This window comes from Bos grunniens, chromosome 24 (assembly GCF_055505025.1).
Source record: "Bos grunniens cultivar Pamir isolate PY7600 chromosome 24, Bosgru_T2T1.0, whole genome shotgun sequence".
Classification (NCBI taxonomy): domain Eukaryota; kingdom Metazoa; phylum Chordata; class Mammalia; order Artiodactyla; family Bovidae; genus Bos; species Bos grunniens.
In genome coordinates this window covers 51,448,317-51,474,740 of record NC_141188.1, presented here as the reverse complement: position 1 = coordinate 51,474,740, position 26,424 = coordinate 51,448,317, and the positions used below count along the sequence as shown (strand labels likewise).

At 46.9% G+C, this 26,424-nt stretch overlaps 1 protein-coding gene and 1 long non-coding RNA gene across 51 annotated transcripts; one reads left to right on the top strand and one right to left on the bottom strand.

Moving 5' to 3' along the window:
* Positions 1 to 3,899: 3,899 nt before the first annotated feature.
* Positions 3,900 to 8,330, bottom strand: LOC147346268 (uncharacterized). The gene is made up of 2 exons (XR_015154064.1): positions 8,037 to 8,330; positions 3,900 to 7,261 (listed from the first exon to the last, which is right to left on the bottom strand). It is a non-coding gene; the product is annotated as an uncharacterized LOC147346268 (long non-coding RNA).
* A 34-nt stretch (positions 8,331 to 8,364) lies between these two features.
* MBD1 (methyl-CpG binding domain protein 1) lies at positions 8,365 to 25,550 on the top strand. 50 transcript variants are annotated; one of them, XR_015154055.1, is made up of 18 exons: positions 8,365 to 8,530; positions 9,770 to 9,903; positions 16,327 to 16,441; positions 16,529 to 16,695; positions 16,779 to 16,861; positions 17,025 to 17,065; positions 17,438 to 17,584; positions 17,675 to 17,803; positions 17,985 to 18,059; positions 18,189 to 18,308; positions 18,392 to 18,460; positions 19,018 to 19,182; positions 19,527 to 19,826; positions 19,965 to 20,057; positions 20,400 to 20,531; positions 20,617 to 20,678; positions 23,561 to 23,854; positions 25,276 to 25,550. XR_015154055.1 is itself a non-coding variant. In XM_086373475.1 (17 exons), the coding sequence occupies exons 2-17, from the start codon at positions 9,794 to 9,796 to the stop codon at positions 25,346 to 25,348; spliced, it is 1,881 nt and encodes a 626-aa protein (XP_086229601.1). In that variant the 5' UTR covers positions 8,365 to 8,530; positions 9,770 to 9,793; the 3' UTR covers positions 25,349 to 25,550. The 50 variants fall into 50 exon arrangements, 43 of the variants coding, with proteins under 43 accessions (XP_086229601.1, XP_086229593.1, XP_086229600.1 ...); XR_015154053.1 differs by having other exon boundaries at positions 19,920 to 20,057; XR_015154054.1 differs by having other exon boundaries at positions 19,015 to 19,182.
* Positions 25,551 to 26,424: the final 874 nt, after the last annotated feature.

Here is a 26,424-nt window from a genome sequence, read left to right as displayed (position 1 = left end):
TATTCCCATCTCTTTCAGAATTTTCCACAGTTTATTGTGATCTACACAGTCAAAGGTTTTGGCACAGTCAATAAAGCAGAAATAGATGTTTTCTGGAACTCTCTTGCTTTTTTGATGATCCAGCAGATGTTGGCAATTTGATCTCTGGTTCCTCTGCCTTTTTTAAATCCAGCTTGAACATCTGGAAGTTCACGGTTCACGTGTTGCTGAAGCCTGGCTTGGAGAATTTTGAGCATTACTTTGCTAGCTTGTGAGATGAGTGCAATTGTGTGGTAGTTTGAGCATTCTTTGGCATTGCCTTTCTTTGGGGTTGGAATGAAAACTGACCTTTTCCAGTGCTGTGGCCACTGCTGAGTTTTTCAAATTGTCTGGTATATTGAGTGCAGCACTTTCTCAGCATCATCTTTTAGGATTTGAAGTAACTCAGCTGGAATTCCATCACCTCCACTAGCTTTGTTCATAGTGGTGCTTCCTAAGGCCCACTTGACTTCACGTTCCAGGATGTCTGGCTCTAGGTGAGTGATCACACCATCGTGATTATGTGTCGTGAAGATCTTTTTTGTACTGTTCTTCTGTGTATTTTTGCCACCTTTTCTTAATATCTTCTGCTTCTGTTAGGTCCATACCATTTCTGTCCTTTATTAAGCCCATCTTTGCATGAAATGTTCCCTTAGTATCTCTAATTTTCTTGAAGAGAGCTCTAGTCTTTCCCATTCTATTGTTTTCCTCTATTTCTTTGCACTAATCACTGAGGAAGGCTTTCTTATCTCTCCTTGCTATTCTTTGGAACTCTGCATTCAAATGGGTATATTTTCCTTTTCTCCTTTGCTTTTTGATTCTCTTCTTTTCACAGCTATTTGTAAGGCCTCCCCAGACAGCCATTTTGCTTTTTTGCATTTCTTTTCCATCGGGATGGTCTTGATCCCTGCCTCCTGTACAGTGTCATGAACCTCCATTCATTGTTCATCAGGCACTCTGTCTATCAGATCTAGTCCCTTAAATCTATTTCTCACTTCCACTGTATAATCGTTAGGGATTTTATTTAGGTCATACCCGAATGGTCTAGTGGTTTTCCCTACTTTCTTCACTTTAAGTCTGAATTTGGCAATAAGGAGGTCATGATCTGAGACACAGTCAGCTCCCGGTCTTGTTTTTTGCTGACTGTATAGAGCTTCTCCATCTTTGGCTGCAAAGAATATAATCAACCTGATTTCAGTGTTGACCATCTGGTGATGTCCATGTGTAGAGTCTTCTCTTGTGTTGTTGGAAGAGGGTGTTTGCTACGACCAGTGCATTCTCTTGGCAGAACTCTGTTAGCCTTTGCCCTGCTTCATTCTGTACTCCAAGGCCAAACTTGCCTGTTACTCCAGGTTTTTCTTGACTTACTACTTTGTCATTCCAGTCCTCTATAATATATGTATATTATATATACATATGTATGTATATTATGCTGTCTAGGTCTGTCACAATATTTCTTCCAAGGAACAAGCCTCTTTTACTTTCATGGTTCAGTCACCATATGCAGTGATTTTGGAGCCCAAGAAAATAAAATCTGTCACTGTTTCTACCTTTTCCCCCTTCTATTTGCCATGAAGTGACTGAACTGGATGCCATGGGCTTAGTTTTCTGAATGTTGAGTTTTAAGCCAGCTTTTCCATGCTCCTCTTTCACCTTTGTCAAAAGGCTCTTTAGTTCCTCTTTGCTTTCTGCCATAAGGGTGGTGTCACCTGCATATCTGAAGTTATTGATATTTCCCCTGGCAATCTTGAGTCCAGTTTGTGCTTCATCCAGCCTGGCGTTTTGCATGATGTACTCTGCATATAAGTTAAATAAGCAGGGTGACAATATACAGCCTTGACGTACTCCTTTCCCAATTTGGAAGTTCCTTCCCAATTTGGGATTCCAATCTCCCAATTTGGAATTTGCCAATCCATTGTTCCATGTACGGTTCTAACTGTTGCTTCTTGACCTGCATATAGGTTTCACAGGAGGCAGGTAAGGTGGTCTGGTATTCCCATCTCTTTAGGAATTGTCCACAGTTTGTTGTGATCCACACATTCAAAGGCTTTCAGTTCAGTCCCTCAGTTTTGTCTGACGCTTTGTGACCCCATGGACTGCAGCATGCCAGGCCTCCCTGTCCATCACCAACTCCTGGAGTTTGCTCAGACTTATGTCCATGAGACTCATGGTGATGCCATCCAACCATCTCACCCTCTATTGTCCCCTTCTCTTCCTGCCTTCAATCTTTCCTAGAATCATGGTCTTTTCAATGAGTCAGTTCTTCCCATCAGGTGGCCAAACTATTGGAGTTTCATTTTCAACATCAGTCCTTTCAATGAATATTCAGGACTGATTTCCTTTAGCATGGACTGATTGGATCTCCTTGCGGTTCAAGGGACTCTCAAGAGTCTTCTCCAACACCACAGTTCAAAAGCATCAATTCTTCGGTGCTCAGCTTTCTTTATAGTCCAACTCTCACATCCATACTTGACTACTGGAAAAAAAAAATAGCCTTGACTAGATGAACCTTTGCTGGCAAAGTGATGTCTCTGCTTTTCAATATGCTGTCTACGTTGGTCATAGCTTTTCTTTCCAAGAAGCAAGTGTCTTTTAATTTCATGGCTACAGTCACCATCTGCAGTGATTTTGGAGCCTCCCCAAATAAAGTGTGTCACTGTTTCCATTGTTTCCCCATCTATTTGCCATGAAGTGATGGGACCAGATGCCATGATCTTAGTTTTCTGAATGTTGAGTTTTAAGCCAACTCTCTTCTTTCACTTTCATCAAGAGGCTCTTTAGTTCCTCTTCAATTTCTGCCATAAGGGTGGTGTCATCTGCATACCTGAGGTTATTGATATTTCTCCCAACAATCTTGATTCCAGCTTGTGCTTCATCCAGCTCAGCATTTCTCAGGATGTACTCTGCATATAAGCTAAATGAGCAGGGTGACAATATACAGCCTTTTCCGATTTGGAACCAGTCTGTTGTTCCAAGTATGGTTCTAACTGTTGCTTTCTGACTGCACACAGATTTCTCAGGAGCAGGTCAGGTGGTCTAGTATTTCCATCTCTTTAAGCATTTTTCAGTTTTTTTTGATCCACCCAGGCAAAGGCTTTGGCATAGTCAATGAAGCAGAAGTAGACATTTTTCTGGAACTTGCTTAATTTTTCGATGATCCAACAAATGTTGGCAATTTGATCTCTGGTTCCTCTGCCTTTTCTAAATCCAGCTTGAACATCTGAAGTTCACAGTTCACATACTATTGAAGCCTGGCTTGGAGAATTTTGAGCGTTAGTTTACTAGTGTGTGAGATGAGTGCAATTGTGTGGTAGTTTGAGCATTCTTTGGCATCACCTTTCTTTGGGATTGTAATGAAAACTGATCTTTTCCAGTCCTGTGGCCACTGCTGAGTTTCCCAAATTGTCTAGTATATTGAGTGCAGCACTTTCACAACATCATCTTTTAGGATTTGAAATAGCTCAGCTGGAATTCCATCACCTCCACTAACTTTGTTCATAGTGATGCTTCCTAAGGCCCACTTGACTTCACATTCCAGGGTGTCTGGCTCTAGGTGAGTGATCACACCATCGTGATTATCTGGGTTGTGAAGATCTTTTTTTGTATAGTTCTTCTGTGTATATGGGCTTCTCTTGTAGCTCACTCAGTAAAGAATCTGCCTTCAATGCAGGAGACCTGGGTTTGATTCCTGGGTTGGGAAGATCCCCTGGAGAAGGAAATAGCAACCCACTCCAGTATCTTTGCCTGGAAAATCTCATGGACAGAGGAGCCTGGTGGGCTGCAGTCCATGGGGTTGCAAAGAGTCAGGCACGACTGAGTGACTAACATTTACTTACTTACTCTGTGTATTCTTGCCACCTCTTTTTAATATCTTCTGCTTCTGTTAGGTCCATACCATTTCTGTCCTTTATTGTGCCCATCTTTTCATGAAATGTTCCCTTGGTATCTCTAATTTTCTTGAGGAGATCTCTAGTCTTTCCCATTCTATTGTTTTCCTCTATTTCTTTGCATTATTCACTTAAGAAAGCTTTCTTATCTCTCCTTGCTATTCGTTGGAAGCCTGTATTCAGATGGGTATATCTTTCCTTTTCTCTTTGCCTTTCACTTCTCTTCTCTTCTCAGCTATTTGTAAGGCCTCCTCAGAAAACCATTTTAACTTTTTGCATTTCTTTTTCTTGGGGATGGTCTTGATCCCTGACTCCTGTACAATGCTAAGAACCTCCATCCATAGTTCTTCAGGCACTGTGTCTGTCAGATCTAATCCCTTGAATCTGTTTGTCACTTCCACTGTATAATCATAAGGGGTTTGATTTAGGTCATGCCTGAATGGTCTAGTGGTTTTCCCTACTTTCTTCACTTTAAGTCTGAATTTGGCAATAAGGAGTTCACGAGCTGAGTCACAGTCAGCTCCCAGTCTTGTTTTTGCTGACTGTATAGAGCTTCTCCATCTTTGGCTGCAAAGAATATAATCAATCTGATTTTGGTGTTGACCATCTGGTGATGTCTATGTGTAGAGTCTTCTCTTGTGTCGTTGGAAGAGGGCGTTTGCTATGACCAGTGCGTTCTCTTGGCAAAATTGTGAGCGTTTGCCCTGCTTCATTCTGTACTCTAAGGCCAAACTTGCCCGTTACTCCAGGTATCTCGATTTCCTACTTTTGCATTCCAGTCCCCTCTGATGAAAAGGGCATCTGCTTTTTGTATTTACTTCTAGAAGGTCTTGTCAGTCTTCATAGAACCCTTCAGCTTTAGCTTCTTAAGCATTACTGGTCGGGGCATAGACTTGGATTAGTGTGATACTGAATGATTTGCCTAGGAAATGAACAGAAATCATTCTGTCATTTTTGAGATTGCACCTAAGTACTGCATTTCAGACTCTTTTGTTGACTATGAGAGCTATTCCATGTCTTCTAAGGGTTTCTTGCCCACAGTAGAAGATATAATGATCTGAGTTAAATTCACCCTTCTAGTCCATTTTAGTTCACTGATTCCTAAAATGTCAATGTTCATTCTTGCCATCTCCTGTTTGACCCACTTCCAATTTACCTTGATTCATGGGTCTAACATTCCAGGTTCCTATGCAATATTGTTCTTTACAGCATCAGATTTTACTTCCATCACCAGTCACATCCACAACTGGGTGTTGTTTTGCTTTGCCTCCATCTCTTCATTCTTTCTGGAGTTATTTCTCCACTGATCTCTAGTAGCTTAGTGGGCACCTACCAACCTGGGGAGTTCATAGTTCAGTGTCTTATATTTTGCCTTTTCATACTGTTCATGGGGTTCTCAAGGCAAGAATGCTGAAGCGGTTAGCCATTCCCTTCTCCAGTGGACCACAGTCTGTCAGAACTCTCCACCATGACCTGTCCGTCATGGGTGGCCCTACATGTTATGGCTCATAGTTTCATTGAGTTAGACAAGGCTGTGGTCCATGTGATCAGTTTGATTAGTTTTCTGTGATTGTGGTTTCCATTCTATCTGGCCTCTGATGGATAAGATAAGAGGCTTATGGAAGCTTCCTGATGTGAGAGACTGAGTGAGGGGGAAATTGGATCTTGTTCTGATGGGCGGGGCCATGCTCATCTTTAATCCAATTTTCTGTTGATGGGCAGGGCTGTGTTCCCCGCCCATCTGTTTGATCTGAGGCACAACTATGGTGGAGTTCATGAAGATAATGGCGACTTCCTTCAAAAGGTCCAGTGCAGACACTGCCATACTCAGTGTCCCCGACTCTGCAACAGGCCACCCACGCCTCCTCCGGAGACTCCTGGACACTCCCAGGCAAGTCTGGGTCAGTCTCTTGTGGGGTCACTGCTCCTTTCTCCTGGGTCCTGGTGCACACAAGCTTTTGTTTGTGCCAGGAGTCTGTTTCCCCAGTCCTATGTACGTTCTGGTGGCTCTATGATGTGGTTAATGGTGACCTCCTCCAATAAGGCTTATGCCATATCCAGGTCTACTGCACCTAGAACCCCTGCAGCAGGCCACTGCTGACCTGTACCTCTGGAGGAGACACTCAAACACACAAAGACAGATCTGGCTCAGTTTCTGTGGGGCCTCCTGTTGTGGCACAAGGTTTTTTTTGAGCCCTTGAAATGCCTCTGGCAGGTAATTTTCTTGAAGAGATCTCTAATTTTCTTGAAGAGATCTCTAGTCTTTCCCATTCTATTGTTTTCTTCTATTTCTTTGCATTGTTCACTTAGGAAGTCTTTCTCATCTCTTCTTGCTATTCTTTGGAACTCTGTATTCAGATGCCTATATCTTTCTTTTTCTCCTTTGTCTTTTGCTTCTCTTCTTTTCTCAGCTATTTGTAAGGCCTCCTCAGATAACCATTTTGCCTTTTTACATTTCTTCTTTTTGGGGACGGTTTTGATCACAGCCTCCTGTACAATGTTACAATCCTCTGTCCATAGCTCTTCAGGAGCTGTATCAGATCAAATCTCTTGAATCTATTTGTTACTCCAGGTGTATAATCATAAGTGATTTGATTTAGGTCATACCTGAATGGCATAGTGGTTTTCCCTAGTTTTTTCAATTTATGTCTGAATTTTGCAATAGGGAATTCATGATCTGAACCACAGTCAGCTCTGTCTTCTTTTTATTGACTGTATAGAGCTTCTCCATCTTTGGCTGCAAAGAATACACTCAATCTGATTTCAGTATGGACCATCTGGTGATGTCCAGGTGTAGAGTCTTCTTTTGAAGATATGTTTTAGGAACATTTATGAGATCAACACGCAGGGAGGTCTGATCATGGCCAAAGGTGATTGGAAGTAAAGAAAGTGAGGTAATTAGAGTGGTGTGGCACCCCACTCCAGTACTCTTGCCTGGAAAATCCCATGGATGGAGGAGCCTGGTAGGCTGCAGTCCGTGGGGTCGCAAAGAGTCAGACACGACTTCACTTTCACTTTCACTTTCCACTTTCATGCATTGGAGAAGGAAATGGCAACCCACTCCAGTGTTCTTGCCTGGAGAATCCCAGGGACGGGGGAGCCTGGTGGGCTGCCGTTTGTGGGGTCGCACAGAGTCGGACACGAGGGAAGCAACTTAGCAGCAGTAGCAGCAGCAGTCAAGCTTTATGGCTCTTCATAGGAGACATGTTCATAAGATGGCAGTGTTAGCATGTTCTGAGGGTGGAATTCTTCATCCTGTGATATTAAAACATCATCCGTCTGATGCTCATGCAGGCCCAGTTGGATAGTTGGTAGTCTCAAGTGGTCTGAACTGGCCAAGAACTGACTCCATGTTACTGAAAAACAATTTAACCAACTGTTACTACAGTGATCCAAACATCAGAGGTATTACAGATAAGGAAGCTAGTGGAAGTTTAGTTTAAAATCAACTAAAAGCAAGCAACTGAAAGTAAGCATGGCAGGTTAGGTTTGGCGGGTCATACAGGTTAGCTCTTGGTTTCATTACTAACGAAGAAGTACATCCATGCCAACGGGAACCAGATTTTTTGTTTTTTTTTCCCCTTCTCCCAGGGGTCTCAGAACTTTTATTCCTCAAAAATCATTAACCATCTGCATCAGCAAAAGGCATTCTTCCAATTTTCCTATCAGATAAAGGAAAGGGTAAGAGTTGATATTGAGCTTCCCTGGCAGGGCGCATTCCTTCTGAGTAAGCTAAAGCTCAGTCATGCAGAAAAGGGAAGAGGCAGAATTGTGGGTCTTAGTCCTATGATGGAGCTGAAAACACGGAGTCAGCGTGGTCCAGCTACACAGTATCTCTTCTGAATTTTATGTAATATGCGTCACTGTGATATGTATATACCCTTTGATTCAAAAATGTATCTACTTGTGTCTTCCAGTGAAAACAAGTGAACAATCCGTAGAGTTTTCCGAAACACTGTCTTTAGGTTTAGAGCCCTCAGGTTAGAACAAATAAAATTTCCTATTTCTCCTTTAGACCGACTACTGATTCATTTTTTCTTGACAGGAGGAACGGTAGAGGACATGCGCAAACAAGGTTACAAAGTGGGCGAAGAGGGCTTACAGACTTTTCCGCCCCTCCCTCCCAGTTACCTCTTGTGGGGACCGCCACTAAGAGACTAAATCCGACCCCAATCCTCCTCCTCCCCTCAAGTTGGGCTAGGAAAGCACACGTGACCAGACCAAAAGCTGGGCGGAGGAGCACAAGCGAGGTGCGCAAGCCCTGCAGCTTTCTAAAGAGGCGCGAGCCTCTTTGGACGTCAGTGCGCAAGCGCAGCAGGCCTCGTCTAAAGGGGCGCGCTCCTCCGCCGGACTCAACACGCAGGCGTGGAGGTCCACTCATCACGACCCACGCTCCGGGGTATTAGCGCGCAGGCGTCCCGCCAGGGGGCGGAACCCGAGAGAGGGACAGCGGATTTCCGGTTCCTGGAGCAACGAACGGCCGCGGCGGCGACAGCTACAGCTTCGGAGGAAGCGGCTGCGGAGGAGGAAGGCGAGGAGCCGGAGAGGCGGGAGCCACGGGCGGGATTCTCGCCATGGGTCCGCGGACCTAGAACGGTGGAAGGTACCAGCCGTGAGCCGAGCTGGTGAGACGGTCAAGGGGGGTAGAAATGGAGACCGCTCAGGCGGAGAATAGGGAAGGGTTGAGGCTCAGAACGCTGACGGAGAGCAATGAAGGGCCTTCGGGCCGATGAGTGGGAGGAATGGCGGCCTCGAATATTGAAGGGAGTCTTGGGAAGATTTAGGCGGAGGACAGGGAGGACTAGGGGCTCCGAAGACTGACAGGTGGAAGTGTCGGGCTCTTGGACAAGGACGGAGAGCCATGGGGAGGATCCGAACGCTGAGGGGAGATATCGGGGCCTCTCGGGTTAAGGAGAGAGAAATAGGGGTCCAGGATGCTAAAGGGAAGAAATGAGCGGCCCTCGGGCTGATGACGGGGAGAAATGAGTTGGAATGCTGAAAGGGAGGGACGGGGGTCTCGTATGGAGGACGATGAGAAATAGGGAATCAGAAAGCCAACAGTTAGGGATGGCTTGGTCTTGGACCAAGAGGAGAGGAATGGGGTAGGGGGTTCAGATGCTGAAGGGAGAAATCAGGGTGTCTCAAGCTGATGAGAGGAACGGAGGGTGAGGACTCCAAAGGAAACTTGTTAACTGCAGAAGAGGGAAATAGGGCGGGTTCGGAGACTCGGGAAGCAATTGGGACTCAAAACACTGACAGAGCGAAAGTGAGATGCGGAGGCGTTCGGAGTAGGGTACCGAGGGAATGAGGGGCTGTTCAGGTCAAGCTTGCAGAGGAGCTGAGGGTTCTTTGGCAGAGGACTCGGGGAATGGAGGCAGTAATACTGAGGTAGAAGGATAAGAGGACAGCAGACAGGAAAGGAATGGGAGGGTTAAAAGACTAACAGAAATTAGTGACTCTTGGGTCAAGGAAGGGAATGAATGGGAGGTTAGAGTACTGAGGTAGCCAAGTCCTGTGGGGGCCTCTCGCGCTAGAGATGGGAGGAATGCGGTCTCTCTGGCTGAGGTTAGGGAGGAACTGGGGATTAGGACGGTGAGAGTGAGGAATGCGTTGAGGATGGGGACCCTTGGGTTGAGGATGGGGCTGCCAGATCAAGAAGCCGGGGGGATGACAAGCTCCTGGGCCCAGGACAGGGAAGAACGAAGTGGGAATGGGGCTTTACTCTTCCTTATGTTGGCCAGTTGCTTGTGGCAGGTCCTAGGTCTTAAACAAGCATGAATAGAAACACAGGTTTGTGTGGCCTGGGGCACAACATGTCCCTTTCTAACGCCTCAGTTTTTCCCACTGCCCCTTCTGTGTTGCAGGCCTCTGCTTCTTCCGTGGTACCCATGGCTGAGGACTGGCTGGACTGCCCAGCCCTGGGCCCTGGCTGGAAGCGCCGTGAGGTTTTTCGCAAGTCAGGTGCCACCTGTGGACGCTCAGACACCTACTACCAGAGGTACTGGGTGGGTTGTGGACAGAGGGGTTAGGGCTGAACCTGGTTAGGCAGGGTGAAATCAGGGGTGTGTGATTAGATTTATGGGTATGCATGTACAGTTGATCCTTATTATCTGCAGGTTCTATATTTGAAGATTTGGTTACTCACTAAGATTTGTTGTTTGTACCCCTGAAGTCATACTCACTGTGTTTTCATGATCATTTGTGGATATGCACAGAGCGGCAAGAAATAGGTCGCCTGATGTGTGTGTTCCCAGCCAAGATTGAATGAAGATTTCTTATATTAGCTCTTAAGCTGTAAACAAGTATCCTTATTGAGGACTACTTAGTGTTCTGTTTTTTGCACTTTTTAATGGTGATTTTGCTCTGTAGAGTTGCCCCCGAGTGTAGTGTTGAAGTGCTGTCCAGTGAGCTAAGTGCAGGAAGTCTGTTTTGTGCCATATGGAGAAAATGCATGTTAAATAAGCTTTGTTCAGGCATAAGTCGCAGTGCTGTTGACTGTGAGTTCAATGTTAATGAATCAAAAAGGCAGTATATCTAGAAAAAAGGAAATTAGCCAATTAGTATGTAAGGCTGCTCCAGGAAGTGCTAAAGTAACGTCTGTAGTACATGATGAAGCTAAGGAAAAGGTGGAAAAGTGGCTAAATCTGTGGATCCATGAGGTGGTGACCAGAGTTTAGTGGACAGTGTGGTGAAGCCGAAAGCAAAGGACATCGGCTGTCATGTTCCTAGGGTTACGGAAACAGTACGCCTGTTTCAGCTGGTGCTGGCTAGCTCACACGTTTCCAAAGGTGATACTTTGTGAAAAGTGTTAAACTTGCAGGTGAGGCAGGTTCTGCAGATGAAAGAGTCCATGGAAGAAGTTTAAAAAACACCTGATAGGTGCAGTACAGGAAAAGGGTTTTGAGGAAGAGTAGGTTTTCAGTGCTGATGAGGCTGGCTTGGTTTACAAGGACATTGACGAAGGAACCTGTATAACACAGATGGCTTCCAAAACTGCTATTGTTAAATCGTTCAAAGACCATGTAGTTAATTATTTGTAAGAGGACTATATTAAACAAGGTGTCTTTAAACAGAAACGCACATAAAACAGGGTAATATACTGATTGGTTGACAAAAATGTGACCAGAGGCTTACAGGAACCTAACCTGTAGTTCCCCTAGGAGCAGTGATTCTGTACTCACTAATTCAGTGTTCAAAGTGACTTTATAGAACAGAATTACTGTGAATAATGAGAATTGACTATAAACACATGAAAATATGTGTTTATAAAAAAGTTACGTTTAAGGATTTGAGGTCTTTTAGAATATGTTAGTCATGTAGTTATTAAATTTTCTTAACTTTTTTGTGTGTAAGTTGCTCTTTGCTTAGAGGAATGTAGTAAAATTGTAACTAGAATTACATTTATTTATATGCTTATAAATAATATTTTTATGTCTATATTGTACATTTATTCATGTATTTACAGTTTTTATAAAACTTTCAAAATGAGTGCAGTGATTGAGAATAGAAGAGGCCAGAGGTTTTACCCAAATTAGGGCAAGATAACAAGTGAGTGTGTTTCAGTTTTGGGGGTACCAGTAGGAGATAAGGGACCCCTGTCTCCCTGACCGACAGTTTATTACTCACCGCATCAGCAGTATCTGTATGTCATCATTCTAGTGCCAGTTCCCCAAATGCCGATTCCCACAGGGCGACGTGAAGAGGGCTACTTAATTAGCATCTGCACATGCACTGTTGTGGGAAAGGAACTCCGAGCTTAAGGAATCCAATCTTTAATAATGTTAGGACAGTAAGGATGCCTTCCTTGCTCTGGAAGAACACCCTATCTCTTATCTTCCAAGGCTGATGCTGTACACACATCCTTGAAAAGATAGCTCCTTGCAAAGGGTAGTCAGTGCCTCTCTTGTAAGACATGCAAAAATGTGAGTGACCTGTGGAGTATTGTCTTCCAACATCAGTGACTTACGTTTTGTTTTGTATGTAGTTGCATTTATTTGTTTATACGTGTATTTGTATGTATATTGTCTGTACACATACACTTGACCCTTGAACTATGTAGGGATTAGGGAAGCCAATTCCCTGTGCAGTCAAAAATACACATATAACTTTTGACTCCTTAAAAGCTTAACAACTAATAGCCTACTGTTGACTGGAAGCCTTATCAATAACAAATCATTGGTTAACACATACTTTGTATGGTGTATGTATTATATACTGTATTCTTGCGGGAAAATAAGCTAGAGAAGAGATTAAAGAAAATCACGTGGGAGTTCCTTGGTTGCCTAGTGGTTAGGATTCCAGGCTTTCACTGCCATGGCCCAGGTTCAGTGCTTGTTTGGGGAACTGAGATCCCATAGACTGAGTGGTGCAGCCCAAAAAGGAGAAAATCATAAGGAAGAAAAAGTTCATTCACAGCACTGTACTGTATTTAGCAATACATTAAATTTACATCATCTGTTTACAGGATAAGTTGTCTGACTGTCAAGGCCCTACATTAATACTATCTTATATGACACAAGGCATTGTAGATCTTATACATATTACTAATACCAGATATCAAAAATGAAAACATAATACAAAAAATTTATGTTTATTTACAGGTATAACAATTCATGCATTGATAACTGAGAAGGAGCAGTATTTTTGCTTTCTGGTAGCCTAGCCTGTACACTAATGAATAAATTGTTATAAAGTTTTTATGGCATACAATATTATAATCATATTCATGATACAATGTTGTTACATTGGTACATTTTTGGGTTTTTTCAAGGCACTTACCTGTGATGATAGGCAGTTTCTTTAATTAACCAGGAAGCGAGGCATACTGTATGGTAATGTAATTCTTTGACGGCATAGTTATAAAACAGTAAGAAAACTAACATGTTATTAATTTTATGTTAAATACCATTTACCTATAAATGTCTGAATAAAGATAGGCTATCCATTTTGAGTCTGGCATAGAGGAATACTTGGGCCATGATGATGATGGTGACACGGAAATGTCTCATACAGTTCTTTTGTTTTGGTTGCGCTGGGTCTTGGTTGCTGCTCGGGGGCTTTTTCTAGTTGTGGCAAGTGAGGGCCGCTCTTTGTTGCTGGTGTGGACTTCTCATCGTGGTGGCTTCTCTTGTTGCAGAGCACAGGCTGTAGGTGCCTGGGCTTCAGTGGTTGCAACGCACGGGCTTAGTTGCCCCATGGCATGTGGAATTTTTTGGACAAGGAATCGAAACCCATGTCCCCTGCATTGGCAGGCAGGTTCTTAACCACTAGACTACCAGGGAAATTCTCATACAGTTCTTGCCTTACAATTGTTAGATTTTCACACAAAGACACCCACAAATGTAGATAAGTATTAACTGTACGGCCTGTTATTATTTACTATTTATTAAGTGGAAGTGGATCATCACAAAGGTTTTCATCTTTGTCGTCTTCATGTTGAGTAGGCTGAGGAGGAAGAGAAAGGGGGTTTCATCTTACTGAGGGGTGGCAGAGGCAAAAGGAGAAGGTAGGGGAGGCAGGAGGAGGCAGGAGGGGCAGAAACATTTGGTGTGACTTTATAGAAATGCACTGTAATTTCTCTCTGACTTTTTTGCTTTCTCAGTTCTCCAAAAATGTTTCTACATTGTCTCAATCTTTCTTCCTCTGTTTGCTTTAATTTTAGTGCCCATGTCATATAAAATTAAAAGTGGTCTTGAATATCAGAACCCTTCTGCTAGATTGTCTAATATCAGTTTTTCTCTGGCACTCTTCCTTCATCTTCCTCATTATCTGGTACTGGTTCAGCAGCAGTCATCTCCATCAAGTTGTCTTGTGTTAATTCCTCTGGTGTGGTGTCTGTTAGCTCAAGTCCAAGATCGATGTCTTGAAACTCTTCATCCCCTCCCTGACTTTTGCCTTATCCACAATCTCTTTCATGATTTCCTTGATTGACTTGGCTGTAAATTCTGGGAAGTCATGCACAACATCTGGACACAGTTTTCTCTAGTAGGGAGTTATTGTTTTGCACTTGATGACTTTCACACTCTTTTCTATAACGATGATGGCATCTTCAATGGTTTTTCCAGACTACTAGGATGTTCTGTCTATGAAGATTCTCTTCGATAGTGTTGTCAGTTCTTTCCATAGAATTCTGCGAGTAAGGAGCCATAAAGGTCCTTTATGACCCTCTGATCTATAGGCTGAATTAGAGACATTGTGTTTGGGGGCAAACAAACCACTTCGACACCTGCTGTTGAATTCATGGGGTTCTGGGTGGGCAGGGCATTGCCCAATATCAAAAGAACTTTTAAAACTGTCCCTTAACTGGTGAGGTACTTCCTGACTTCCTAACAGAGCATCAATGGAACCATTAAAAAAAAAAAATGGTTCTCACTGTCAAGACCTTCTTGTACAACCAAAAGACTGGCAGCTGGTGTTTATCTTCCTTCAAGGCTTGAGGGTTAGCAGCTTTATTAATAACGGCAGTCCTGATCATAAACCTGACTGCATTTCCACAAAACAATAGAGTTAGTTTATCCCTTCCTGCCTTAAATCCTGGTGCTCACTTCTCTTTCTTACTAATAAATGTCCTTTGCACCTTTTTTTTTTTTTTACTTTTCAGAATAGGGTACTTTCATCTCCATTAAAAATTTGTTCAGTTGTTCAGGCAGAGAGCCTTTCTCCTCAGTGATTTTCTTAGTGGCGTCTGGGAACTTGTCTGCTGCTTCCTGGTTGGTAGAAGCCGCTTTTTCTGTTGTCTTGACATTCGTAAAGCCAAACCATCCTTTGCTGGTATTGAATTCCCCAGCTTTAGAGCCTTCACCTTGCTTTTGCTTTAAGTTGTCATATAATGACTTGACTTTTTCTCAAATCTTGTTATAACTTATAGATATGACTTTCTTATAGCCATCATGCATCCACATAAAAGCTGCATTTTCAGTACAAGATAAAAACATATTTTGCAAAAAGTACAAGGTTTTCGAGCTGCTGGCATAGTTGCAGCAACAGTTTCTGAATTTCCTTTGTTTTTTTTCCTTTCTTTTTTTTAAAAATAATAGTCCTTACAGTGGGTGGCTTCCCTGGTGGCTCAGATGGTAAAGAATCTGCCTGCAATGCAGGAGACCCAGGTTCGATCCCTTGGTCGGGAAGATCCCCTGGAGAAGGAAATGGCAACCCACTCCAGTATTCTTGCCCAGAGAATTCCATGGACAGGAGAGCCTTGTGGGCTGTAGTCCATGGGGTTGTAAAGAGTCAGACACAACTGAGTGACACTTCCACTTTCACTTTATATTGGATTCATTAATCTTGAATTGTTGGTAACCACAGCTGCTGACCTCAATCTACGGTACATGTCAAGCTATTCAGCTTTTTCCTGTAATGTTATGACTTTTCTCTGCTTCTTGGGAGCACTTGCAGTATCACCAGTGACACTTTGTTATGGGTCCCAAGGTGTTATTAAAAGCTTACAGTAGTGCACTAAATACAATGAAAATGACATGAGAAAAACCACTGCAAGGGGTCACTTTCTACTGTGATGCTCAATTTTATGGAGAAACAAACTGCTCACAGAGATGATTCGCCTTCCATGGCATTGAAAGTAAATACTTGCAACACCTGAGTTCACTGCAGCAGCAACAGGAGGTGGCTGTGAGATGATTATAGTAGTATGATACATGCTACAGTTAATTTTGTGCAGTTATGATGTAATACTGCATCTTTACTTTTGTTTACGTTTCTCTTGACTGCAAATGGTGCCACATACGATCTTAAGTATTTGTGCACGTTTTGGTAAATTTTAACTTTTTATGATAGATTTCATGTATATATCTTATGGTGGTAAATGATAAAATAGATTAGTATCTACATATATTTTCTGCATTCATGACACACCTTTTTCTTAATTTTTTCAATATCTCTAGGCTATATAATTCATTGAATTAAGTAGTCACAAATCTCCAAAAAATTTTTCAATATATTTATTGAAAAAAATTCATGTGTAAGTGGACCTATGCAGTTTATACATGTGTTGTTCAAGAGCCTGCTATATTTAAAACACGTTTTTTTCTTGTATGGATTTTGTTTGTGTACATAGTATGAAATGCTAATACATGTATGTTATTTAATTAATTTGTGTTGCTATTTGTATTTCCTTTCACTTATATGGAATGCCAGTAGTAGCACACATTATAAATCTGTGCATATCCATTTGCATTTATATTATTTATTAATCTTTGTCTACACGCTGGCATTTATACACCTTTTATATTCCTGCTGTTTGGAGTTATTTGGGGTAGTTTCTTGGTTGGGGTTCATAGGTTGATCCCAGGCTGCTTCCTGTATCCCACCAGCTCTCCAGGCCTGTTCACCAGCCCTATGGGAGGGTTGTGTGGGTGGAGTGGCAGTGGCTCCAGCTAGGTACCAACCTGTCCTGGTCCATCCCCAGCCCCACAGGAGACAGGATCCGAAGCAAAGTTGAGCTGACCCGATACCTGGGCCCTGCATGTGATCTCACCCTCTTCGACTTCAAACAAGGCGTCCTCTGCTATCCATCCCCCAAGGTACTGTACGGTGTAGAATACTTGGGCACGGACGCTGAGCCTCCTGACACTCGCCCACTGGTCTCCTGCCCTTGCTCTTGTCTCCAGGCCCAATCCTTGGCCATCACCAGCAGGAAGCGGAAGAAGCCTTCGAAGCCAGCCAAGGCTCGGAAGTGTCAGGTTGGACCTCAGAAGAGTGAGGTCAGGAAGGAGGCACCAAGGGATGACAGCAAGGCTGACACTGACACAGTCCCAGCTTCGCTTCCTGCCCCTGGGTGAGTGTTGAGCTAGAGTCAAGTCCGTGAGGGTTCTGGTTGGGGGTACACTCAGGGCCCCACACCCATGTTTCCCATCCTAGGTGCTGTGAGAACTGTGGAATCAGCTTTTCAGGAGATGGTACCCGAAGGCAGCGGCTCAAGACTTTGTGCAAGGACTGCCGAGGTGAGTGGCCCCTGGGGCACTGGGAGGTAGAGCTGGAGCAGCCTCGGTGTCAGGCTGGCATACAGATATCTGGCTGGGGGCTGAGTGGTAGATGACAGAGCAGAGGGAGTCGTGAGGTCAGATACCTGATGCTCCTTTAACATTTCTGCCTCCCTCCCTGCAGCACAGAGGATCGCTTTCAATCGGGAGCAGAGGATGTTTAAGGTAAGCACAGCCTACTTCCTCCTCACAAGTGTGCGGTGGGAGCAGGATGTGATGGGGGCTGGTCAGAGTCTGAAGGAACAGTGATGGATCCACTGGATGTCAGGGTCATTTTGTAGGGAGCTGGCTGCAGGCAGTCGACAGTAATGGAAGTTAATCAGTAGACACTGTGATAAGGGTCACAGGGGAGAGTAGACGTTGTTTACGGCCTCAGTGATGGTGGCTAATCACTAGTTACCAGACAGTGATGAGGCAGACGGGGGACCAGCAGACGTGGTGATAGGGGCCAATGTGGGGTCAGCAGACACGTGAGGGGCAGTGCTCCTGGAGCCACTCCGCTTGGACCCGTGACCTTGCCCCACCCATTCCTGGCAGCGTGTGGGCTGCGGGGAGTGCACGGCCTGCCAGGTAAAGGAAGACTGTGGGGCCTGCTCCACCTGCCTCCTGCAGTTGCCCCATGATGTGGCCTCGGGGCTGTTCTGCAAGTGTGAGCGAAGACGGTGCCTCCGCATTGTGGAAAGGGTGAGTCAGGCAGCTGGGGTGGGCCCAAGGCTCACCCGTGCTCCTGGCCCTCAGCCCTGGCCCCACGCTTCACACCTCCGGCCCCCACAGAGCCGAGGGTGTGGAGTGTGCCGGGGCTGTCAGACCCGAGAGGACTGTGGCCGCTGTCGAGTCTGCCTTCGCCCTCCGCGCCCCGGTCTCCGGCGCCAGTGGAAGTGCGTCCAGCGGCGCTGCCTCCGGGTAAGTCAGAGTGGAGCGGCCAGTGGGGGCTGTGCAGTGGGGGGCTGGGGCAGCGCTTACACTGTGGTTGAAGCTGCTGCTGCTTCCGTCTTTCCACCTGGCCTTGCCCACCTCATGTCTTCTTTTCTCCCCCACCTCACACTCACCGCTCTGGCTTCACCTATCTGCCCTTGTCTGCCAGCACCTTGCTCACCGCCTCCGTCGCCACCATCAGCGATGTCAACGACGCCCTCCCCTGGCTGTGGCTCCCCCTGCTGTGAGTGCCCCAGCCCACACTCTGCCTGCCTGTCCCCCTCGCATGCTTTCTGCACACCTGAGGGGAGGGCGGTGGTCTGTGTCTGCCTGGTGCCGCCAAGCCTAAACTTGCCTTCTGCCTTTCTCTCAGGGTAAACACGGCCGCCGCAGGGGAGGCTGCGACTCCAAGGTGGTGCCCCGGCGGCGTCCACCCCGAGCCCAGTCACCGCCTCCACCTCCCCCACCGCAGCCTCCAGAGTCTCCGGAGCTGGTGAGGCCCTGGTGGGCAGGGGGACGGCACAACCGTAACCTCACCAGCTACCTGCCCTGACCCCACCCCATTTGCCTCTGCAGCACCCCAGAGCCCTGGCCCCCTCGCCACCTGCTGAATTCATCTATTACTGTGTAGACGAGGACGAGCTAGTGAGTGGCCTCACCCTACCTGAATAGACTCTCCCAGGGCGCTTGGTTAACCCAAAGAAGCAGATGCTGCAATGGGCCTAATAGGGGAGTAGTAAAGTACAGTGATGGATACTAGTATGGGCTGAGCAGACAGTGGGGTAGGAACTAATATGGGACCCCCAGGTGCAGTGACAGGACCTGGTGTCAGATGAACCAACGCTCTGATGGGGCTCACAGAGGAAAAGCTGGCACAGTGCCCGAAGTCCGCATAGGATGAGCGGGCGCAGCGATGGGAGCTAATGGGCATCTGCAAAATTCTGCTGGAGGCGGGGGTCAGAGACGTTATCTTGGTAGCTAGTGGGGGACCAGCAGATAGAATGATGGATACTGTATTGAAGCAGCCACCGTGCTCATGGTATCAAGGACCTTCCAGGACAGTGATACCGCCTGGCGCTGGACTCGCAGACAGGAGGTGTGACTAGTGGGAGCCAGTTCCCTCCAGTGGGGCTGGTGGACGAGCAACAGGAGCAGCGTTGTCACTATCCTAGTGACAGCCCCACACCTCCTGTTCCCAGCAGCCTTACACAAACCGTCGGCAGAACCGCAAGTGTGGGACCTGTGCAGCCTGCCTGCGGCGGATGGACTGTGGCCACTGCGACTTCTGCTGTGACAAGCCCAAGTTTGGGGGCAGCAACCAGAAGCGCCAGAAGTGTCGCTGGCGCCAGTGCCTGCAGTTTGCTATGGTGGGTGTAGCAGGAAGGGTCTGGTGGGTGGGAGGAATAGTGCCAGTCTCCCCCTCATGCCCCCTGCCACCTGATGCCTGGGAGGGGCGGGCAGACCTCTAGTGGGTCCTGCAGCCTCAGAGTGGTCGGTGGGGCGGTGGGTTTGCCACCAATTAGCAGACGTTATGCTGGGATAAATGAGGAAACTAGGAGGTACTGTCATTGCTGATAGGAGACTCACAGCCTGTGTGATGAGCGGCTCGTCCATAAGGAGATTCCGTGCTGGAACTGACGGGGTTGGGCGCATCAATCAGAGCAGGGTAGTATTGTACCTGGTGGCCATAACGTGCCACCTCTCCTCACAGAAGCGGCTGCTGCCAAGTGTCTGGGCAGGGTCCGAAGATGGGGCATCGCCGCCCCCAGCTCACCCTCGTCGAAAGAGGCCTGGCTCTACTCGAAGGCCCCATCTGGGTCAGACCCTGAAGCCTCCCTTGGCCACACCCGCAGCTCAACCAGACCGAGCCCAGACTCCAGTGAAGGAGGAAGCAGGCAGTGGCTTTGTGCTGCCCCCACCTGGCACTGACCTTGTGTTCTTACGGGAGGGTGCAAGCAGTCCCGTGCAGGTGCCTGGCCCAGCCCCGGCTTCCACAGAAACTCGGTTGCAGGTGAGGGTCCCGCCTTATCCTGCCCTTCCTAACCCCACCCAGCCTCGTGCAGGGAAGCTGGGACCAAGTCTGCTGCCATCCTCCTCCACACAGGAGGCCCAGTGCCCTGGCCTGAGTTGGGTTGTGGCCTTACCCCAGGTGAAGCAAGAGAAGGCGGATGCCCAGGAAGACTGGACACCTGGCACAGCCATCCTGACTTCTCCTGTATTGCTGCCTGGCTGCCCCAGCAAGGTGGGGGTCAGTGATGGGTGGTCTGTGAGCAGAGTGATGGGGAGCCATGATGGTGGTTCTTTGAACACAGTAATAGGTGTGCTGATGACAGCCTCTCACAGAATTATCCCGCCTGTCTGACAGATGCCTCACCCTCCCCAGGCAACTAGTTTGGCCTGCTTTGCCGCCCACTTAACAGAAAAATGGAAATCTGTGAGGAATGGGAAAGGTCTGTAGACAGTGATGGTTTTTCTGTGCTCAGGTGTGACGGAGTGTCAGCACAGGGACAGGTTGGCTGGTAGGGACACTTTCCTCAGGCCAGCCCTGCCCTTCTGACAGCTGCCAATTTCCCGCCTCTCCCAGGCAGTAGACCCAGGCCTGCCAGCAGTGAAGCAAGAGCCACCTGACCCTGAGGAGGACAAGGACGACAACAAGGCTGACTCCACCTCTGACTTGCCCCCAGAGGAGGAGGCAGGAGGGGCTGGCACGCCCGTGGTCAGTGCTGGGGGACGCCCCACTCTGTCCTGACCCTGCTCTAGGCCCACCAGTCATATTGACCCTGATGTTAATTCTTCCCCAGATCACGGAGATTTTCAGCCTGGGTGGAACCCGCCTCCGGGACACAGCAGTCTGGTTGCCAAGGTGTGCCCCGCACTGTGAGGGGTCGGGATGGCGGAGGGAGGGGTTCTGGCCAGATGTGGGCCCTGAGTCGTGAGAGCAGCCAGCGTTTTGGCATGGCGTAGTGGGAGGTAAAGGCCCAGTACGACTGCTCTGGTCACCATCAGTGATGGAGTGTGTGCAGGACCTTAGAAATTTCTCCTGAGGTCTGGGCCAGGGCCCTCCTTGAGGAGGGTTACAGGAGGTGATGGTGGGAGAGGTGATGGTGCCCTGTGATAAAATTGGAAAGAAAAGGGAAGATAAGGAAAGCTTTTCCCCCGTATTCTTAAGAAAATCCACAGGGGTCAGACTTAGAAGTTTTTATTCAGAGAATCATCATTTGGGGTCTTGAAGGCCTGTGGAGTTTCCAAGAGATGAATGGATGGGCTGGTCAGTGGGGGGTGGTCAGGAGATCTGGTCCTGAGATGGCTTTGTGATTGGGGCCCACACACAACTGAAGTATCCTCAGTGGAAGGAATCAGGCTGTGTTTCTTGAGGTTTTCTGGAGCCTGTTGAGGTCATTAACTGTTTCAGCTGCTGCACAGAACTGTCCTACAGGTGTGGCAGTGGAAGGAAGGATAGGGAGGTGGGAGGACTGTAGGACTGGGCTGGTGGGAGGAGGTCAGGGGAACGCTGCCTCCTGCAGGACTGCTGAGAGCCCTGACCAGAGCCAGACAGGCAGCGTAAACTGTTGACCTGAACCCCTGGATTCCTTTGTCCTGCAGACTAGTGTCTGCAGGCCAGAAACTGCTCCACCTGTACTTGGGCGAGTACTGAGGTACTGATTGAGGCCCTGCTGGGCACACTGGTGAATCAGTGACCTTGGGAGGCTTATCTTTCGGGAGACATAGGATTCCTGCCTTCAGGGAGCTTATAATCCAAGTGGTGAAGCTGTTTCCCCTATGCATGAAATCATTACATATTAACAGAAAAGTAATGATGTGCTATGTTGTCTGCAATGGAAGATTGTAGAAGAGAGGGAAGGGATAATTAAGGGGAAGTGGAAGAGTAGGAAATGGTTTTGTGATGCTTCATTTTGCACATAGGGAACCTGATTCAACATACAGACCTGCTCCCTCTTCTCTAGGTCCAAGGACCTTAAAAAACCTGGAGGTAGAAAGCAGTAGACTGGAGGCTTCTACAGACTGTAGGACTCAAGGTGATATTTACAGACCGACTTTATCAGAGACAACACTGATCTGCTCAGAGGCTGGACCATAGATGGATTGCCAGGGCTTGTGTGGGAGTCAGGAACTGGGAAAACCTACCACCAAACCAGAGGAGCAGGCCTGTTCAGTACTCTGAGCTTATAGAGGAAATAAGCAGAAAAGGAAGACAAAGAGTAGAAAGTTTGTGCATCTCCTCCAACCAGTGCAAACCCCAGGAGCCTGAGTGTCATAAGAAGTGTGGATATTAAAGATGGGGGAGCTGGGATGGGAGAGCCGACGTGATTAAAGCCACCTTCGGCCTAAACAAGCCATCATCATAAATAATTCTAAATGGATTTGGATGAGACCTGGTAGTGTCTCTAAACATTTCCTCAGGGAGACAGCAGTTCGGAATGTATTGGGAATGTAATGTGAATAAATGAGGAAAGGAACTGCTATTCGTTGAGTTCCTCCCATGGACCTGGTTTAATCCTCAAAAACATCTTTTTAGAACGGCTTGATTGTGCCCATTTTTGCAGAAGGGAAAATGAGATTCAGAGAAACTAAATAACCTGTCCAGTGTCGAACAGCTAGTATCAGTAGAGCCTAGGATCAAGATCAAGCCCAGGTTGTAAAAGCCTTGTTTTTAAGTTAAGCCACTAAACTGTTAACTGTAACCTATATCCAGTAGTGTGTAATAGTGTCATATTAACAAGTTTCCAGTGACCTTACAAAGCTGGATTCTTCTAAGCATAATAAACCCCGTACAAAGCTGCTGCCCCTAGGGTGGCATAGGAAACACCAAGACAGGGTGGATTGTGCCACCTTGTCAAAGCACGCATGCCTCCTGAGACTGGGTTATTCCCAGGCCTTGGGTGCCACATAGGATTCCTCAAACCGAAAAGGGCGTCTTTCCCCACGGCTGATACTTAACCATCATTCCCTACCCTCAGCCAAAGCAGTCTTCAGAATGAAAGCTCCTGGCCTGGCTCATGTTTCCTCAAAACTTGCCTCCCCTGTCCCTTGATGACCTTTGTACTTGGTTTCTACTCTCAGCCCCTGTCTTCTAGAAGTCTGAGCTCCTGCTTCAAGTCCCACCTAAGGGCCAGTCTTGGCTCAGCCCTGCCTCACTTTCCAGTTTTTCATAAAGTGCCAAAAAATGACATGTGTGATTCATTACTTAGCTTTACTGGGCTGGGACTGAGTGCCGGCCTCCTAAATTTTGTAGCCTATGTGCCTCTCTTGATTACTATAGTCCCAGCCTTGCAGCTTTAGATATTCAGAGGTAGATTAAGCATTTCTCTACTTTAACTCATTGTATAGCCCTCTGCCATCCTTCTCTGCTCCTTCCTTTGCCTTACCCTACTTATTTCAGCCAGAGTCAAGACTGGATAATTTTCTCATACTGTTTTGCTCCCTCCCAGGATCCAACCACCCAATTCTCATATTCTGGTGGTATTTTGACAGTGGTGCCCTAAATGAAATTTGAGAATAGCATTCTGACTCATGAGATAAGTCTGGTTACTGTGTGTGTCAAGATACAATCAGAAAAGCAGCACTACTAATATAAAGATTTTATATATGTGTGTAATGTATATATAAATATGTATATTATCTTAAGGGATTTATTGTAGGTGATTTGATCTTATGCAATTGTGGGAGCTGGTTGAACAGTCTGTATAAGGCTGTTGTCTTTGCATCTAATGCTGGAGCTTGAAGTCTGCAGGGCAGGCAATCGGGAAGGGAAGATGGATGTAAAAAGTGGGAGACGGAGGACACACTGGCGCCCATGAGCACGAGCTGGAAACCACAAGGATGGCCTGGAAGCCATGTCAGCCTCTCACCACCTCCAACTTCGGTGACGTGGGTGTCCTGCAGAAGAAGCTGGTGCCCTTCATCACAGAGTTAAATATGCATCTGGTCCAAGAATTAGAAAAGCTGAAGGAAGATCCTGGGGAAGGTGGAGCAGCTGCAGGCCTGGCCGCAGACCTGACTGTTGCCCATACCAACGAGGTGAGCCAGCAGATGAGTGACGTGTGAACTGCAACAGTGCCTGGTGCTCCTGCACCAGCCTTCTGAGCGTGCTGCTGCCGCGCATCTGCCCTCCAGTTACCACGCAGAATCTCTCGTGGCCTGTCCTAACTGGAAGCATGCCAGGAAGGGGATACTGGGAAACGTAGCCTAGTCACGGTGACACGTTACAAAGCCACCCCGCCATGAATCAGTTCCTAAGGGTCTCACAACTCACCTGAGGATAACTTGGTAAAGCTGCGTTGCTGAAAATGCAAAGCTGAAGACCATTTCATGGTGACCCCAGCAAGTACAGAAATTCTGTCAAGCCCATCCAGAAAAAAACTTGCTGGTCTCGGCTATTTTTGTGTCATTCATTCAGGTATCGAGAACCTGACCCATGGTAGGCACTGTACTTAATACTGAGATTCAGGAATGAAAAAGATATAGTTCATGCAGTTATTAAATACATCAATATGTATTTACAAATGGTGAATGAATTTCCAACTTTATCGTGGAATTTAATGGTGAAAATACAGAATTCAGGAAACTGTTGGGAGGACAGCCCTTGCGTGACCTTGTTGGGGTACAATAGGCATTGGAAATAATATAGTTTATGCTGTTCTATTTTAAAATTATTTTTAAATGATTTTTATTGTCCCGTTTACTGATTTATATATATTTAGTGTTTTGGGGGGGAGTATCTTAATGGTGCTTAAGTGTTGATAGACTGCCTCTGAGAAACTGGTATAGAAAGCGGGTGGCAAGATCAAAGTCAAGTTCTGTTCAAGGATCTTGGGTGAATCAATTCTCCTAGACCCCCCTGGAGGTTGAGACTTGGCTGTCATGCCAGGGCCGGTCCCGCCACCCTCCGAATACGTTCACCAGGGGGCGCTGGCCCCCGGACCCTGGTCCTCCGGCCAGGGCTGGACAGACGCTGCCCCTCAACTCCCTGTCCCTGGGGCGTGGCCTCCCTTGGGCCGAGGCGGTCCAGAATCAGCGCAGAGGGAAGCCGACTCCCCTCTTCACAGTGGCTCCGCGGGCGAAACCGAAGCGGGATTAAATTACGGGACACGCCCGGGGTGAGGGCGCAGCGCGAAGAGCTCAGGACCGACGCCGGGACGTTCTACGGCCGCCGGGTGTCGCCGAGAGTCCGCTTCCCATGTCGCTGAAAATTCACGTCAACGGGACCCTCCAGGCTGTGGACCTCGGAGGTTCCCAACGGGGGCCCGAGAATCTGGCTTTTACCAAACCCCGCCCCTAGGCCGAGGGCGTCACCGCCCTTCTGAGGGTGTGGTGTCACCAGAGCAGACCAGCCAGCGGGCCAGGCACCCGTGGGAATCGAAGATCCAGCAACCAGCCTTCAGGACCCCGTCCAGGGAGCGGAAACGATCGTCTAATTTCTTTTCTTTCTTTTGTTTCAGGCTACGTAAACTCTTAGCAGTAAATGAAAATGAGTATTTTACCGAACTGCAATTGAAAGAAGAAGCATTATAGGAGATAAAAGACAAAATGAGAGAGAATTATTAAAAGAAATTTCAAAAGAGAAGAGACGTTATTTTGTGGCTGAAAGGCTGAACGAACAATTCAGGAAATGGAGTCCAAACCTAGAAACATGCCGCATGCAAAATCCGAAGTGGGCGGATTACAAATGATTAGGGAATGCTGATTTATAGTAAATTGCGGTCTTAAATTGGGATACGCAGTACTAGTTGTGCTTTTATTACACGTCAGTGACCTACTAGGTGCTGATTTTTTCCTGTTAAAGTTCCATGTTCGTTCCCATTTCAGGAAGAGTACCAAAGTGTCATTTGACTTTTAGGTATTACCTACTACTTTTTGTAGCTCAGCTGGTAAAGATTCCACGTGCAATGCGGAAAACCTGGGTTCGATCCGTGGGTTGGGAAAATCCCCTGGAGAAGGGAAAGGCTACCCACTTTAGTATTCTGGCCTGGAGAATTCCATGAACTCTATAGTTCATGGGGTCGCAAAGAGTCGGACAGGATTTCGACTTTCACTCACTCACCACTTTGCTCTTGAGCGGAAGTTCAGCTGTAGTCTCCACCTGTGCTGAGGGCCCCTTAAAAGGTCTCCTCACGTGTGTGTGTGTGTGTGTGTGTGTGTGTGTTTCTTCTGCCTGGGATCTAGAATGCCAGTGCTGAGGGCCCCTTAAAAGGTCTCCTCACGTTGTGTGTGTGTGTGTGTGTGTGTGTGTGTGTTTCTTCTGCCTGGGATCTAGAATGCCAGTGCTGAGGGCCCCTTAAAAGGTCTCCTCACGTTGTGTGTGTGTGTGTGTGTGTGTGTTTCTTCTGCCTGGGATCTAGAATGCCAGTGCTGAGGGCCCCTTAAAAGGTCTCCTCACGTTGTGTGTGTGTGTGTGTTTCTTCTGCCTGGGATCTAGAATGCCAGTGCTGAGGGCCCCTTAAAAGGTCTCCTCACGTGTGTGTGTGTGTGTGTGTGTGTGTGTTTCTTCTGCCTGGGATCTAGAATGCCAGTGCTGAAGGCCCCTTAAAAGGTCTCCTCACGTGTGTGTGTGTGTGTGTGTGTGTGTGTGTGTGTGTGTGTGTTTCTTC